Source organism: Paroedura picta, chromosome 6 (genome assembly GCF_049243985.1).
Source record: "Paroedura picta isolate Pp20150507F chromosome 6, Ppicta_v3.0, whole genome shotgun sequence".
NCBI lineage: Eukaryota > Metazoa > Chordata > Lepidosauria > Squamata > Gekkonidae > Paroedura > Paroedura picta.
The window spans coordinates 19452121-19465324 of NC_135374.1; the positions used below are offsets into that span (position 1 = coordinate 19452121).

The 13204-nt window shown below is 40.9% G+C and overlaps 1 protein-coding gene across 2 annotated transcripts in view; it reads left to right on the plus strand.

Annotated features, from left to right (window-relative positions):
* The first annotated feature begins 93 nt into the window (after positions 1-93).
* Positions 94-13204, plus strand: part of ATM (ATM serine/threonine kinase) — a 64588-nt gene continuing 51477 nt past the window's right edge. Inside the window, exons 1-14 of one of the 2 annotated variants that reach the window (XM_077341590.1) lie at positions 94-241; positions 2485-2588; positions 2667-2779; positions 3226-3371; positions 3553-3717; positions 4189-4354; positions 4722-4960; positions 5795-5958; positions 6343-6512; positions 6596-6967; positions 8415-8609; positions 8855-8950; positions 10026-10251; positions 10753-10878. In XM_077341590.1, the coding sequence (XP_077197705.1) occupies positions 2517-2588; positions 2667-2779; positions 3226-3371; positions 3553-3717; positions 4189-4354; positions 4722-4960; positions 5795-5958; positions 6343-6512; positions 6596-6967; positions 8415-8609; positions 8855-8950; positions 10026-10251; positions 10753-10878 (2250 nt within the window). In that variant the 5' untranslated portion in view covers positions 94-241; positions 2485-2516. Of the gene's footprint in view, positions 242-2484; positions 2589-2666; positions 2780-3225; positions 3372-3552; positions 3718-4188; positions 4355-4721; positions 4961-5794; positions 5959-6342; positions 6513-6595; positions 6968-8414; positions 8610-8854; positions 8951-10025; positions 10252-10752; positions 10879-13204 lie in introns of those variants that run through there. The other variant, XM_077341591.1, reaches the window with a different exon arrangement.

The window sequence follows — 13204 nt, forward strand, 5'->3', positions numbered from 1 at the left end:
AACGCTAGAGCGGCCGTGCAGACATGGACTTCCGGCAAGCGCTCGAAGTGACTCTCTTGCGTCGCCTCTATCCCTCGGCCTCTCTATGGCGAAAGCCTCCCAGGCTTGTCGTGGCGGTTAACGGGGAAAGCGGTTCCGTTTCGGACCGGAAGCGCCCTTGTATTCCCCGCCCTTCTCCATCCCTGTGGGGTTCCCGCCTCCCTTCGCTTTCTCTTTCTCTTTGCGCCCGTCGTGAGAAACGGTGAGGCGTCGGGGAAGGAGGTGGGCGGGGCGGGAAGGAGGCGCGCGGGTGCCTTTCAGGTCCGCCAACCGCCCCTCGCTCTCTGGTGATTGTGGATGGGCCGGAGGACTCCCCTGGAGCAGGGGTACTCAACCTGTGGTCCTCCAGATGTTCATGGACTACAATTCCCATGAGCCCCTGCCAGCATTTGCTGGCAGGGGCTCGTGGGAATTGTAGTCCATGAACATCTGGAGGACCACAGGTTGACCACCCCTGCCCTGGAGCACATTTGCAGTCTGCACCATCGTCCTAAGCCCTGGGGTCCGGGGCGACAGGGCACTCTCCTTTCATGCACCTACTCGCACGCGCCTGCCCAGCCAATATCCGAGGAAGCGGGCTGAGATCCACCTAACCTTATAGTATCATAGTTGGCAGCATACATTGTAGGGTGAAGAGCCTCTTGTGGCGCAGAGTGGTAAGGCAGCAGACATGCAGTCTGAAAGCTCTGCCCATGAGGTTGGGAGTTCAATCCCAGCAGCTGGCTCAAGGTCGACTCAGCCTTCCATCCTTCCGAGGTCGGTAAAATGAGTACCCAGCTTGCTGGGGGGTAAACGGTAATGACTGGGGAAGGGAATGGCAAACCACCCCGTATTGAGTCTGCCATGAAAACGCTAGAGGGTGTCACCCCAAGGGTCAGACATGACCTGGTGCTTGCACAGGGGATACCTTTACCTTTTTATGATCTCTCCAAGAAGCCTGCCCCCTCCCAGTTTCCGGAACATTTTATACTAATATATAAACACATCTTTTAAAATTATTAGACTTTTAGACTCGAAGCAGTTTACAACATAATTTAAATACATAAACAACATACTTCAAGCAAGGTCTTCAAGCAAAGGTTGGATACACACTTTTCTTGGATGCTTTAGGATGCTTAGGGCTGATCCTGCGTTGTGCAGGGGGTTGGACTAGATGGCCTGTGTGGCCCCTTCCAACTCTATGATTCTATGATTCTATACTATTAAATTTAGAATGAAAAAATTTTAAATTACACGGACTCACTAATAGCTAACTCTCTAACAAGTAACTCTCTAACTATCCCCAGTCATCATTTATCTTCCCTGCCCGTTGACTGTGCCAGGTGCTTCTGTCAGTGGCATGGAAAGAGGAGAGGTGGGAAAGACCAGAGAGGGGCAGAGGGAGGCCTATGTTTGGTCACTCTGGCGTTAACCATAGCCTGGTGAAAGACGGAACTGTAATAACTCAGGAGGTGGTGGGTTCTCCGTCTTTGGAAATTTTTAAACAGAGGCTGGATAGCCATCTGATGGAGAGGCTGATTTTGTGAAGGCTTAAGGGGGTGGCAGGTTACAGTGGATGAGTGACAGGGTTGTGTGTGTCCTGCATAGTGCAGGGGGCTGGACTCAGTGACCCAGGAGGTCCCTTCCAACTCTATGATTCTATGATTCTAACTCCACCAGGGCCCTAGTTTTCACCAGCAGCTTATTCTACCAGGCTGGAACCAAGCTCTGAAAAGGCCCTGGGTCTGGACAAGGCCAGGCACTCCTGGTCTTTGCGGCCAGGGACTATCAGTATATTTGCACCAAGTGAATAAAGTGTTCTGTTGAATTTATTTTATTATTAATTAAACTGAACCTTTCCTGATTAATAGATATTGTATGTGCAGGTGTTTTAGACATTAAGAAGTGAAGGAATCCGACATCCTTCCCAAAACAAATACGATTAGGTAGGTCTGACATCTGAACCTGCACTCAGCTTTCACACTTTGAAATTTTAGCTGTGAGGTGGGAACTGGGATGCTACATTCAGGTAGGCTATTTCTTCTGAACAGTGCAATATTTATCCTGTTAGATTCAAGTGGGTAGCTGTGTTGGTCTGAAGTAGTACAACAAAATTTGAGTCCAGTGGCACCTTTAAGACCAACAAAGATTTATTCAAGGCATGAGCTCTTGTGTGCAGGCACACTTCCTCAGACAATGGAATAGGCATCATGAGTAAAGATATAAGGAGAAAGTAAATTAGTAGCAAATTAGTAAACAGCATTATAAGTCCAAATATGCAGTATGGATAGGGCTAACAAGTTGCCATTAGTCACCAACTTTACATTTTTATTACCCCAATGTTTTTGTGAATGACAGTTTAACCCACAGCCTGATTGGCTTTTCTAGCACTCAGAAATATCTGCCTGGCTGCTGCCAGCTGTTCTTATATTCTAGCATAAAATGTGCCTGTATTTCCATTCTTAGGTCCAGGCTGCATATGCATCCACAACTGAGCCATGAGCCTTGCACTCCATGAACTGTTGCTTTGCTGTCATCAGCTTGGAAATGATAAAGCTACCGAGCGAAAGGTAACCTTACCCTGGCCTCTTTTTTAGTGCACAATTGTGAAACTCTAGATCTATTAAACCCCCCAACTGCATTTTCAGAAAGAAATTGAAAACTTCAAACGGCTCATCCGTGATCCTGAAACCATTCGGCAGCTCGACAGTAATTCTGATTCCAAAGATACGAAATCAATGAACTGGGATGCTACATTCAGGTAGTATATTTGCCCTGTGTACTGTGATCTTTATCCTGCTTGGTGATAGACAGCCCAAAATAAACTGTTTCATTTCAGAAATGCCATTCAACTGAAGGGGTTAGTGAAGACCAGACTTAGATGTATTAGGGAATCTGTGTCTGTTTGCACACAGGTCATGGGTTTATGTGTGCATGTGCACATGCCACAGAGCACATGGATGAGGGAAGCTCTTTCTAGTTCTGATTCTGGAAGCGAGGTGAAGGAAAAGTACTACAAGCATTAAAGCACCATGAAGTAGGGCTGGTGAGGGTGTACAAGCTTGTTTCTCTTACCCGTGTAGTGTGTTTAAAATATATATAAAGGGAGACAGCCCTTCCTTTTCCCTGTGTTATCTAAGATGGCCGTCCTTATTATTTGATTAATGGACATGCATATGGAGGGCGTTTTACATTTTGTCTTTGCAGCTTTCTGCAGAAATATATTCAGAAAGAAACGGAGAGCATCAGATTAGCAAGGCCCAATGTCTCCGCCTCCACGCAAGCAACAAGACAGAAAAAGATGCAAGAACTCAGCAGTCTGGTCAAATATTTCATCAGATGTGCCAACAAAAGTTAGTGATGTTCATGTAAACACTATTAGGAATGTTGCAGCTCAGTTCCTGAACTCCACTGCGTCGCTGTTTTCTTAAGTATCCGTTTTCTGATGTAACCTATCCATTTTCTGATGTATCTTGCTATTCAATTCAGCAAAGTGAAGAGCCTTTACCATGTTTCTATTCTGCCTTTTCACAGGAGCACCCCGGTTAAAATGTCCAGTGCTTCTGATGTATATCATGAACACAGTGAACGATCCATCAAGTTGTGCTGTGTATGGAGCTGATTGTAGCAGCATATTGCTAAAGGATATCCTTGCAGTGAGGAAATATTGGTGTGAGATATCGTCACAACAGTGGTCAGGTTAGTTGGAATCAACCTTTCTCATTAAGGCTGCTCTGCTATGTACACTTCCTGGAGAGTTAACCCAAAGAGGTCAGACTAAAAGTAAGTCTACAAATGCCTGACTTATTTTCCTTGGATGGATGTTCTATTGTGTTGCTCCCCTCATTTATCAATAATATATGGATCTGTTATTGTATCACAAAATATCTGTTTGTTTTGTTTATTTACTTACTTACTGCCCTCCCTTGTGGCTCAGGGCTGTTTGCATAGAATATGGGGGAACATAGGAATAAGTACAGCATAATTCAGTAATAACACTGAATAAAACAACAGTAATAACTTGGGTATCACAGCTGTTTTGCCACTTGTACCTTTTTGCAAGCAGGCGCTAGTTTTGAAACATTTTCAAGAATAAGGAGAAAAATGTGAATGGTTAATCATGTTGTCTGTGGCATCGTCAGATAATTCAGATTTGATTTACTCCTTTAGAACTTCAGAACATGTACTGCAAATTGTTTCTCAAGGCTTCCAGAGATATTAACAAAGTTTTGGTGGCTAGAATAATTTACACATTGACCCGAGGACTGTGCTTCCAAATGGATGAGTTGAATTCTAAGCTTTTTAACTTCTTTTCAGAAACGATGCAATATGCACGGTAAGTGTCATCTTGATTTATCCCTTGCATTGAATTTCGGATACATGGTCCGTCTCTTAACCTCGGATCTCTTTGTCAATTGCCTTTGTGTTTATTTAGTCACACTGAAATGATTTTTAAACTTTCTGAACATTGGTTTGTAGTTTGAATTGCTTGTAAGTATGTGAAAAGCTTTGAAGAGTAAAAATAGATGTGTCAAAGCCAGTATTGTGACAGGCAGCACCAAACAGTGATATGCAGCACTATGTTAGTTTGGAGATAATTTCCAAATAATTCAATTCCCAACATCTTGTTCTAGTTGATCATAAAGCTTTATTTAAACTACCTAGCTAAGAGTCTGATATAAACTACCTTGTTTATGTTGCAGGCAAGAAAGAAACCTTGCGGGCCTGGAGCACATTTTTGAAGCAATGAACATATTTTTGGGCATATGCGCAGTAAACTACCGAATGCGAGTTTGTAAGCTAGGGGAGGAAATTCTTCCGACAGTCCTTTATATATGGGCTCAACATAAACCAAATGATTCCTTGAAGGAGCAGATCATTCAGCTTGTTCAGCTGCAGGTTCGTGTTCATCATCCAAATGGAGCTAAAACCCGGGAAAAAGGTATGCATACTGTCTTTCATGCCCATATGTGACAGGGTGTCTATATTCAAGTATATGTCTCCTTGATGATCTGACTCTGGGTTGCTTACATTGAAGGTCTTGGAAGTTTCCAGAACTTCCTAGGTCTCTTCCTAGGCCCATTATAGCATAAACTTTTCATACTTATTGTTAGGGTATTAAAATACTTGTTTGCCTTATATAATAAGCAAATAGTTCAGGAAACTGGGAGACCTTCAAGACTTGAGGGAGGGTTCCCATCCTTCCCCCACCTTGCTGACTTTGCTGTGCTGGTGAGCTCACCTGTCTGAAGCGCTGCCACCTCCACCTTCTTGGCTTATGTGCTGGCTTCCTCTCTCCTCCCCATAGCACCAGATCAATCTGTCTAGCTTGTGACAAGTGGCTCCAGTTTTTCCCAGCTTGCAGGGGTGGGGCGGCAACACCAGAACCACCTACCTGGATCAGGTAGTGGCTTCCCCTCTTTTTTGTTCCCTTAAAATGGCAGTTTAGGTCTTGCAACCTAGCATCGAAATATTTTGTCTTTTCCAGTTGTAATTTAACTTTTTTATTGTTTTTTTATTTGGATTTTTGTGTAAACCTAGGGGTTGTCTCAGGTTTATATGAACATCTACCTACTCTGTACCTAACCCTAGTGTGTAGATTTAAGAGTCTACACACCCAGTTCAGAATTAGGTACCAGTTCAGAATTAGGTGCAGGATACACAAATAATCAGTAGCTGCTGATAAACCTCTGAAATCTTAAATAGGCCCTTTGTTGTGTGGAGATGGTGTGTCAGGTTAGATGAAAACTAAATTGTTTCATTTTTGTGTAAACAGGAGTATGCGACTCTGCAAAATGGCAAAGTATTTTGTACAACCTGTATGATCTGTTGGTCAATGAGATAAGTCTCATAGGCAGCAGAGGAAAGTATTCTTCAGGCTCTCGCAATATTGCTTTAAAGGAAAACCTGGTAGACTTAATGGCTGATATTTGCCATCAGGTAAACTTGTTACCTCTTTCATGTATTTTTTTCATGTTTAAGACCAGATCCTTTTCTTTATGGGCATGATGGAGTGATCTCTATATATATGTATAACTTTGCAGGCTCAAGCACCACATCAAGACCATTCTAGAACTGAGAAGTGTATGTTCATTTCCAGTATTCCCATTTTGTCTATCCACTCAATCAAAACAATGAAGTTCAAAATGCATTTAGCTTTTGTCATTTTCCTGGGTTGTGGGGCCATGTTCTGGCAGTTTTTGCTCCTAACGTTTTGCCTGCATCTGTGGCTGGCATTTTCAGAGGTCTGTGCCTTAAAACTTTCAGTGAATTTATATATTTTAGTATAAATTAAAATGCTGTTAATTATTATCTTTGTTTTAGGTCTTTACTGAAGATACCAAAGTCCTGGAGATAACTCAGTCATATGCCGTTACTCAGAGAGAGTATGGCGACGGAGAAGGACCCTCCAAACGCAGGAGGATCGAATTGGGTTGGGAAGTGATTCGGGACAATCTGCAAAAATCACAGAATGATTTCGATGTCATACCTTGGTAAAAATTCACTTATTCTAGTTTTCCACTTGAGACTGCTGATTTTATCCAATGTTAACTGGTTTTCCTGGCATGTTTTCAAGGTTGCAGATTGCCATCCTGCTAATCTCAAAGTACCCCATGAGTCTTCCTCATCCTGAGCTGCCTTACTTACTCAACATACTGTATCAGTTACTACCTCAGCAGCGTCGGGGGAAACGATCACCTTACGTGTTGAAGTGCCTTAAAGAAGTTGCTTTGTGTCAGAGCCGAAAAGTAGATCTGAAAACCACGCAGAGGCTAGAGCTGCAGCGAACGTGGTCCAAAATTTGGTCGCTTGTCGTTCGTAGTCTGAATTTTCAGCAAACTGAAATGGAAAGTTTTGGGTTACTTGGAGTCATAATTCAAGAACAGTTGGTAACAGTGGACAGAGAAATTTGGAAGATATTCTCAGGAGCTGCATGCAAGCCTTCAAGGTAGAACAGGAATGTTTTTATACACGATACCAATCAATGCTGACTTTGAAGTGTTGTGCTTTTTTGCATGTGTACTGTAATTAATGTGGGCATTGTCTGTTGGATGCTCTGTAAGCTCATTATGTAAATTCAGTTATATAGCATCTGAGGGACTATTCTCAGTTAAAAGGCTATAACTAGGAATATTTTTTTTTAAGAGCCTCTTGTGGCGCAGAGTGGTAACGCAGCAGACATGCTGTCTGAAGCTCTGTCCATGAGGCTGGGAGTTCAATCCCAGCAGCCGGCTCAAGGTCGACTCAGCCGATCCTTCCGAGGTTGGTCAAATGAGCACCCAGCTTGCTGGGGGGTAAACGGTAATGACTGGGGAAGGCACTGGCAAACCACCCTGTATTGAGTCTGCCATGAAAACGCTAGAGGGTGTCACCCCAAGGGTCAGGCATGACCCGGTGCTTGCACAGGGGATAACTTTACCTTTACCATTGAATATTTTGATGGAGTGCTTTGAGGCATCACCCATTATATTAAATCAGAGTTATATAAGAATAAGTCTCCCCCCACCCCACCCCACCCCAAACAGTATGATCATACAATTTCTTAAAGAACAATCATTTTGCAAATTTAAAGTGTATTTGTTCCACTTAATATTTCTAGTAAGGCCTAAGGGGAGGAGCTGCTCTCATGGCTTAAGTGCCACTCAGTGCTTTACACCCACTCAGGGTGGCTGTCCCACCTCTTAGAGCATCCTCCTCCAACCAGCTTGCCTGTCTGCCCCCACCCCTGGCCACTCCTTCCACTTCCCTCCGAGGCTCGGAGGCTGCAGATCCCCGCTTTGTCCCTAGTTAGGAATATAATTTGTGGTAAATTGCTCATAAGAACATCACATTAATAAATACACTTTAAATTTGCAAAATGATTGTTCTTTAAGAAATTGTATGATCATACTGTTTGGGGTGGGGTGGGGTGGGGGGAGACTTATTCTTATATAACTCTGATCACATTAATAATCCTGTTATTCATTATGGTTAAGAGAAAGATGTGGGATCATGTATTGCTTCTTGTAGTCCCTCTCTTACATTAGACATAATTTCCCAAGCCCTTCTTTCTTCTGTTGAATGTAACCATGATTAAGGAATATACCTGCATTCATTTTAACCATGGTTAATGGTAGCTGAGTTTTGAAAACCTGTTTCAATCCTCTTAGAAGGCTGGAACCAACATTTTTGGAAAAGGACAGGAAATTAGTTCCGGATCCTTTGGCATTGTCATTTCTGAACCGTGGTTAAGAGATTAACAATGTCATCTGAGAACACTTTCCTGAGAGTGAGCCTTACAATACAGCTGAGTAGGATTCTGAGTAGACCTGTTTAGGATTGGACTCGCAGAGGTATGACGTTGCACATAACCTGTTCTATGGAGACAATGACCTTCTAGGAATGCTCTTTTGTAGCTCTGCAGCTCAGTGCTTGGCATTAGCAATGACAACTCTGGGGGTGCCAGAAACTTTGACTATCGGGACGGCACAGAATTGTTGGGAAGGAAATGCCGGTTGCACATTAAAAGAAACAATAATGAAGTGGCTTCTCTTTTGCCATCTGGAAGAAGACATGGAAGACAGTATGGAGCTGCCTCCTATTTTGTGCAGGTAAATAACTCGAGAAATAAAATACCCGACAAAGGATTTTTCACCTTGATTTTATATATATGCTGTTACCCAGTGGGAAAACTAGATGCATAGTGAGGAAGCAGCACTGAGTATGTGTCTGCAAACATTACAAATTCTGTGCTCGGGACCTTAAATGTATTCATAACTCTTATTTCTAGAGATGGATTAAAGGGGTTGCGTTAAAGATGATCTGCCTCAATTTACTTTCCCAAAATTCTTTACAGTGACTTTCCTAATCTGGTGTTACAGAAAATACTTGTGAGCTTGACAATGAAGAATAGTAGAGCTGCACTAGAATTTTTCCAGAAATCTTCCAAATGGTATGTGTGTCTGTGTAACTCAGAGGAGATATATTTTTAATTGATTCTAGAAATATGGGTACCGTGTGTCTTGGGAAACCAATTTCTTTGCAAAAGTTCTAGGCAATGCAAAAGACAAGCACCCATGAAAAGTTTTGAAACTTTTGATCAGAAGCTTGGCAAATGGTTTTTGAAATGGTGGGATCTAAAAATAACTTTTTATATACATCCAGAGATCATTCCTTGCTTCCAGGATGCCTGATACCCAAGATGACCACTGCAAACCTTTGGACACTAAAGCTTTCTCCATCGTGAAATAATCACAGAATCATAGAGTTGGAAGGGGCCATACAGGCCATCTAGTTCAACCCCCCTGCTCAATGCAGGATCAGCCCAAAGTATCCTAAAGCAGGATGACATGACAAAATTTGGGATATAACAATAACTGAGACACTGATAACACAATCCTAAACAAAATTACACCCTACCAAGCCCATCAGTGTCTATGGGTTTAACTCTGCTTTGGATTGTACCAATGGCTCACCAAAAAGCTTAGCAGCAAGCCACCAAAAATCCCATAGATACCCTGTGAAAACTCACTAGACTAAAAACTTATTACAAAGGTGGCTGTTTATTGTTAAACCAGTAATATTGTTGTTAGAAAATTAACCATTGGATTTGTGTGTTTTAATTTGAAAAAAAAAGTTGAACCCTCCCTGAATCTTTCATAAAGCCATTTATAGCACAGAGGCTTGCAATTGAACAACAACAAAAAATTATTTAAAAGCCCCACAGATGTGGCCAGCCTTAAAAGTATATCTTCTGTCTTTATCCAGCCATAATAATTTCTACATAAAGACATAAAAATGATTTAACGGGAGTATTATTTTCTTCTGAATTGTATATCCAGATCTCTTTTTAATAGGGGATCTTATTCAAAATATCATTAGGTGCTTTAAGAATGTTATGAAATGCTGGCTCCCACTTATGTAACTGTTTAACATTTTAAGAAGCTGGAGTGTATGTGTATTTTGTTCGTTCTTTAGCAATCAATATTGGAGTAAAATATCACAGAACCTTTCTCTTATTTTTAAAGTATGCAGCATTCACAAACCAAAAAAGAACCCCATCTTTTAGAAACAGAAGCATATTTCATGCAAACAACTTTTGATGAAATTAATTTTTTTACCAACGTGCCTAATAATGTATCAACGGACCAACTGCCTGGTTCCAGATTGATAGTCAGCCAGAAACTGAGAGATGGCCTGGAACATGATCTTTTACTGATGTCAGAACAGCTTCTTAATAACATCTCCCTTGATGTAAGTTAAAAAACCTGAAATCTCTGTTGTTCACTTTTATTTACAAGATGACTTTAAATTTTCAGATGAGTCGCTGTGTTAGTCTGTAGTAGCAATATACAAAATTTAAACTCCATAGAACTTAAAAACCAACAAATTATCAGGTTATAAGCTTTTGTGAGCCAAATCTGACTTTGTCAGTCAAGTATATCCTTTCTCACGAATAAGGGTCAGGGGCTGTCAGGATTTTTACAATTAGAGGAACACCAGCATCGCGTATTGCAAAAGAAATGTGCCAGCAGCAGTAGGTAAAATTCATGAAATGATCTTGAAATTTAGTGAGTAATTTTTAAAATCACGCTTATTCTATAGTTCTTATAACAGTGGTCAATGCTTAATAATTTTGCCATCTCTGCTCTAGGGTGGATAACTTGGATTTTAATAATATAGAACTGTTGATAAGTTATAATTTAATATAAAGATTATGATGTATTTATGCTGTTCTTTTAATTTACCCTTAAGGCGATGCCTGCAGAAATCCTAGTGCGTTGTGCTGGTCTCTTGATTGGTGTTCTGAGTTGCTATTGCTACGCTGGCATACAGACAAAAGAAGAAGCTTGCAGATCAGGGCTTTTTCATAAAGCCAAGGTAAGACTTTGCGTTATTTAGCTGGAAAATATTCTCAATCCATGATTACCGAACACTGGTCCTACCAGCTGCACATAGTGTAAGGTACAAAAATGTAATCTTTTTTGTTATAATTATTCCAATTTATTTTGTAGATATTGCTTTCATATCTATGATGTACAAACATAAACCAAAACAGGTTCTGGATAAACACACAATTTTTTTTCTTTTTCAATAGCCCGTTTTCTTCCTCAGTGGTTTTTATCATATAAATAGTCCCTCAGGCTCAGTGTTTCATGGAGGTTTCTTTACTGCTCTATGGCTGTGAAAGAATGCCATAGAGCAGTAAAGACACCTCCATGAAACACTAAGCCTGAGGGACTATTTGTATGATAAAAACCACTGAGGAAGAAAACAACTTTGAAAACGGGCTATTGAAAATGAAAATATTTTGTGTTCATCCGGAACCCGTTTTGGTTTATGTTTGTACATCATAGATATGAAGGCAATATCTGCAAAATAAAATGGAATAATTATAACCAAAGAGATTATATTTTTGTACCAGTCAATTGGTTGAATTTTTCTAGTTTGGATTATTCCATTTGGCCAGCCTTCTTTTGTGCACATAGTGGAAGGGGCAGCTGTCATGTTCTGATGATACGTGTAATGGAAATCTTGCAGTGCTGCTTGTTCTCCCTCACAATTGATCTTCAGTCTGTTCTAGGATATAGGATTTTCTTGGCCAAGGGTTTTGCATTACAGAATGTATCTTGTTTTGATCTTCCAACCATGGAGGAAGAAGAAGAGGAGGAGGGAGATGGTTATTTATTTATTTATTTATTTATTTATTTATTTATTTATTTATTTATTTATTTATTTAATCAATCAATTAATTAATTAATTTTATTGTATCATTGTATTTCTATACCGCCGCTCCCAGAAACTGGCTCGTGGCAGTTCACAAAAACAAAAAAACAATCTCAGTTAAAAGTACCTGCAATAAAACATTTTGAACAGGTATAAATACAACTACAAAATGGCAGTATATGCCAAGGATTCATAATCTTATAGTTGACAGGAGCCATGTAAATAAGAATCAGGGATTTGTATAACAGGCTGACTGCTATACATGATTTCATTTTAAGGAGAGAAGAATAGATACTTTATAAAGATTTACTACAGGTTTTGAAAAGTAGTGTTCTAAAGGAGCAGCTTGCCAATGAATGAAAAGCCCCTCTTTCCCATTAACAAAGACAGCCCTTAGGGGGAAAGTTATGTTTATGGGTACTAAGTAGAAAGGGAAGGTCACATGACAGCATTAGTCCATGCTGTGCTTTAATCTCTATTTGCTGTACTGATTAGGAGCACTGACCGGGTTTGATTCCCCACTCCTCTCCCACATGTGACCTTGGGCTCACCCTATCACTGATAAAGCTGTTCTGATGGACCGGTATTATCAGGGCTCTCTCAGACTCACCTACCTCACAGGGTGTCTGTTGTGGGGAGAGGAAGGGAAGGTAATTGTAAGCCAATTTGAGACTCCTCCTGGTAGAGAAAAACGGCATGTAAGAACCAACTCTTCTTCATAATTTCTGCTTAATAATGGAGAATCTGAAAAGCAGCAAGGACATTCACATAGAGCAGTGTCTTTCAGCAAGGGATCTAGGGAGCCCTTATGTTCTGAAAATATCCCCTTTTGTATTCTGCAAAATTTTGCAGTGTCTCACTTTAGTTGCTTCACTATTTCTTCCACGAGTCAATTAATCCCACTCTTAAAATTGGAAGTTTTCACAGGTTGATAAATGAATCTTTATTTGTCGCAGTGTTACTAAACAGTGGAACAAGGTATCTCTTTTGGTTTATTTACTTTTGGCTTGTATGGTATTGAATAATTAACCCGAGTTATGATGATTAATTAGATAAAATTGCATTTTAAATTTATAACAGTTAAATAAGTCAATTATGACACGTTTTATCGTTCTCTCTCTTTAACTTCATGGAGCATGCCAGGGGGAGGAAGCTAAAAGTCCTCAGCGAAGAAACAGAATTGAAAATGAGAGCAAACATCTCACAAGAGTCTGCACCTACATATAACATTATAGGAAGGCTGATTGGGTAGTCCGCTAGATGTTGAAAGCCCAAGGAACCTCCATAAACATAGTTTCATTTGAAGTTCTTGGATTGGATTCCACCAAAAAATTGTGTGCAAAGGGATGTAGAGTCACCTGTTATTCCCACCCACCTGCCCGTGGCAGACCTCCTTTGATTCCCCCAGCTATTCAGAGGGTACCCAGTCTGCCAGGAATGGCATTTGGGGTTACAGCGAGTGAGGGGGGAGAAGTTCATG